This window comes from Acanthisitta chloris, unplaced genomic scaffold, assembly GCF_000695815.1.
Source record: "Acanthisitta chloris isolate BGI_N310 unplaced genomic scaffold, ASM69581v1 scaffold15552, whole genome shotgun sequence".
NCBI lineage: Eukaryota > Metazoa > Chordata > Aves > Passeriformes > Acanthisittidae > Acanthisitta > Acanthisitta chloris.
In genome coordinates, this window is record NW_008662296.1 from 21,120 (window position 1) to 25,200 (window position 4,081).

At 49.6% G+C, this 4,081-nt stretch overlaps 1 protein-coding gene across 1 annotated transcript; it reads right to left on the reverse strand.

The window, feature by feature from the left end:
• Nucleotides 1-363: 363 nt before the first annotated feature.
• LOC103798298 (chromosome unknown open reading frame, human C22orf23) lies at nt 364-3,231 on the reverse strand. The gene is made up of 5 exons (XM_009070551.1): nt 3,171-3,231; nt 2,565-2,741; nt 1,991-2,125; nt 761-861; nt 364-468 (listed from the first exon to the last, which is right to left on the reverse strand). The coding sequence occupies exons 1-5, from the start codon at nt 3,229-3,231 to the stop codon at nt 364-366; spliced, it is 579 nt and encodes a 192-aa protein (XP_009068799.1).
• Between the last annotated feature and the right edge of the window lie 850 nt (nt 3,232-4,081).

The following is a 4,081-nucleotide window of genomic DNA, read 5'->3' on the forward strand; positions in this document are numbered from 1 at the left end:
ATGCTGTCACAAGAAACCTCCACCTCTGGGTAGATGGGAAGGAGTGATGTTTCTATAGGTGGATTGCTGTACTCTGAGGCACTGCGCAGGCAAAAGGAGACGCTGTTTTGTCATGTTTTGGAAGCTGTTGCTACGTGTTTTCATGTCTTTAATATTGTTGAGCAAGAAGGGATCCAGTGTGTGGGTAGGATTTTACAACAACTTTTATCACCATTTATGTACAAATTGGTCCTGCCTTTAGTGTGAGGCAACAGATGGTGCTGCCCACTCTTTGGGAAGAGGCAGACCAGTCCTTGAGACTCCAGTGCTGAGAGCCTGGGAAGAAGAGGTGGGAACAAATTGCACTTGTGTTTTGCCCTTGGCCTAGTCATTGAGATCAGATTTGTTCCCACCAGGGAAGTCTTTTGTCATGATCTTTCTCATTTCCTCACTTCTCTTCTTGTCAATGATCTCCATCTCGCGCATTTTCTGCAAAGTACAAAGGGGAACGGCTGAGCAGGGAGAAAGCCAGCACCTTTTTTTTCTTCTTTTGCCAGTCTCAAGAACAAAAGTTCTATTTCCCTGACTGAGTTACATGCAGAGGTGAAAGAAAGGCTAAAAACCTCTATCTGCCATTCCCCAAATTCAAGTCTGAGCTGTGCCATGAAGGGAAACGGCTCTCTGCCCCCTTCCCTGCTCAGGTGTCAGAGGAGACTCTGCTTTATGGTGTCTGACACAAGGGATTCCCTCCATGTACTGTACAACCAGGGCCCTTGCATACCTGTGAGATTTCAGCAAGGACAATTGCTCGGTACTTCTTATCCTGTCCTAGAGCTTCCATCTCTGCCAGGAATTCCCTCCTCTCCTGAACTTCAGACACCACTGATGGATAAAAGAAAGAACTGTGGAAACAAGGTGCAGCCAAAAGGCAAGAAAACATGCTTCTGTCTAGATCTGAACCCCCAATTCCCTAGCTCTGCTTGAACATCAGTGCCAGTAGGGTGATGCCTGCTGTAACACTCATCTTGCACGTGTCATTGCAATACCTCAGTAGTCCCTTACACAATGGGAATTTTCCACCCTGCCCTACTTCTTGCCACTCCCATTTCCAGGAACAGTAGCTTTCTAGTTTTCTTTGTACAGACAATTCTCTGTTGCTTGTGGGTGATTTAACCAGTTTGTGGATGGAGACAGAATCTGCTGTTGAGGTTCATTAGTTGACATGCACCACCCAGTGACCACAACCATCTCTGCTCCCAGGACCAGGCACAGAACATTAGCTGGTGCTTTGCAGCACAGACCTGCAGCCAGCTGCCACCCGTGTGTCCAAGACAACACTCAGCTTGTGACAAGTTTTGGAGGATATCAAGCACGTATGAAGCCATCTGCACTGGCTCCCTGCAGCAGGGACCAAGGCACCCCTTCTATGCATGTAATTCTAGTGTTGCCCATCTTTGTGCTGCCCTGGCTAGTGAAGGGTTGGCTGGGGTGTACACACACATTCAAAAGTCAAGCACAGAAAGGTACGTATCGGGCAGGGTTCTGCTATCCTAGAATACTCTACAGGCCAAAGTCTTTAACTGCTTAAAACTTTGCTCAACATTTAAGCTTTGCTAGTGTAACTGCTCTGATCCTGGAGTGAAACAGCCCAAACTGTGGTCAGGCTGGCAAGTGACCCAGTCTATGTTGAGTTATGCTTGCTGGGAAAAGGACACACAGTACCTGGGCTTGCTGCCCAGGTCACTCTGCACATCCCTAGGGTATTCCGCTGCCGGCAGAGTTCATTTCATGTGAGCAGCCCAGGGAGCTTGAATCTGCCAGCAAACCTCAGCAGCATCCTCTGGGAGGATGGCTGGAGCAGAGCACCGCAGCAGCACGTCTTTTCTCTTGGAAACTGGGCTTTGTGCCTCCTTCCACAACGAGCTTCAGGTTACTGGCAACACAGCCAGCCACCGCAGCCCGTGGAGGGAAATAGCTTCCCAGGCTTTCCAGGTTTTCTGTAAGGACGTACATTCTTCAAACCGGTCAGGCTCTGGTATCTCCTTTTCCTTTGTTTGAACCCGCACCTGCTTCACCTCATCCTCCACCACATCCTTCCCTGTCGCTAAGAGGTTTTGAAGTCTTTGCTTCTCCTTTTCCAAATCTCCTGTGAATGCCAATGGGGAGAAAAATGCATTATCAGCCTGTCTCCTCAGGGAGGAGCCTGACCACACCACTTCCCTGCTAACAGTGCCAGAGGAAGTGTTACATTAATGACAGTCCAGCCCTGAACTGCACAAACACCACACAGACACACAAAGCCAACCAAACCAGCATCAGGGGATTGGTTCACATAGTTCTCCCTTCTTATGCAAGGACTGTGCAGGTGCCTGTCACCTCCCAAAGCCCATGGGCAGAAGTCAGCGAGCACTTCCAGTAGATGCTCCCTCAGAGATCCATTTCTAAAGCATCTTTGAAGACTGAAAGCATGAGGACACAGAGCTTAATTCAGACACACCCTGTCCCTACCAAGACTGCAGACAGGGGATGGATAGAAGGGGAAGAGAGTGTCACCACGTGTTCATTAGCGATGTTTGCCGACTTACGTGTGGCCTGTGGCTTGAATTTCTCCCGGGTGTAGGCATCTCCTGCCTGGCAGACCTTGGCAGGTCGGAGATGAGGTCTGGCTGAAAGCTTACAGGCTGGTGGGGAGGCAGCAGGTGCTGCAGGCACTGGCTGTTTGCTGGATGTGGGGCGGCACTGGAGGGGCAGTGAACCTCCTCCTGGGAACAAACCAAAAATAACAGAAAATTAGGCAGAGAGAAGCCTGGATGGATGGATGGATGGATGGATGGATGGATGGATGGATGGATGGATCTGGGCTATTGCCAGCAGAAGATCTGAATGCTGATCCACTGTACAACCACAAGTGAAGACCCCACTGTGCCACAGATGTCTCTCTCTGGTCATTGGTGTGTTGACATGAGACAGATTGTGGTGCAAGTCACCCCGTTGCGCCTTGTTTCCTGGATGACCCTTGGGGACACCTCACCCTGTACAATCCCACGTGTCAGCAGCTGCTGTTTTAAAGCACTTGCTCATCCAAGCAGGCTGTGGGCAAATTCCCCTGCCTCAAGGTGAGTGGCAAAAGCTCTTAAGCACAGCACAGCACAGCACAGCAGCAGGTGTGGGAGCCAGGGGGCCTCACTCACGTTTCACACAGTCCATCAAGTATCGCCTCTGGGGATGCGTCAGCTTCAACTCCTCCATCATTGCTGAAAAACACAAAGTGGAGGTGAGGAGCACCAAGGAGCGCCCACGTTAGGAACTGACTCTGTAATAGATTCTATGTCGTTAGGAAATGCTATGGCTCCAAGTCAGAATACAGGTTTCAATCCGAAATTTAGTACAAGTCTAACTGTACCAGTGACTTCATGCACAAGAAAAGACATTTTTACACGAATGTCAGATATTCTCTGACACATATTTTAATGCTTCTTGGGAAAGGACTAAGAGAAATGGTTTCAGTTATTGGTTTGGACGCCTGGGTGCAATTGTCCATCCATTCATTCCTCATCTTGTCATTGCCTGTGAAAAACTAATAGTGATTAATTTTTCTTCCAGTCATCATCTGTGTTCACTATTTAGAACATAAGCTGAAAATCTGATAAGGTAATGGGGAGGGATCTAGACACTCTTCCCCAAGCATCCTCTACTGTCTGCTACCATAGGGTACAGGGCCCTATGTACCATCTCCCTAGCTTGGCTTTAAACTGAAAGGTGGGTTTAGATTAGATATTAGGAAGAAATTCTATACTGTGAGGGTGGTGAGACACTGGCACGAATTGCCCAGAGAAGCTGTGGATGCCCCATCTCTGGAAGTGCTCAAGACCAGGTTGAACGAGGCTCTGATCAACCTGGTCTAGTGGAAGGTGTCCCTGCCTGTGGCAGGGGTGGAACGAGATGGGGTTTAAGGTCCTTTCCAACCCAAACCATTCTGTGATTCTGAGGCGGCAGCTCCGCGCCTCCCTCGGGCATCGTGAACTCGCTGGGCAACCCGCCCCGGGGCCATCGCCCCTCACAACCCGAACCCGAAGGGGAAGACGCGGGTTTGTAGACTCCA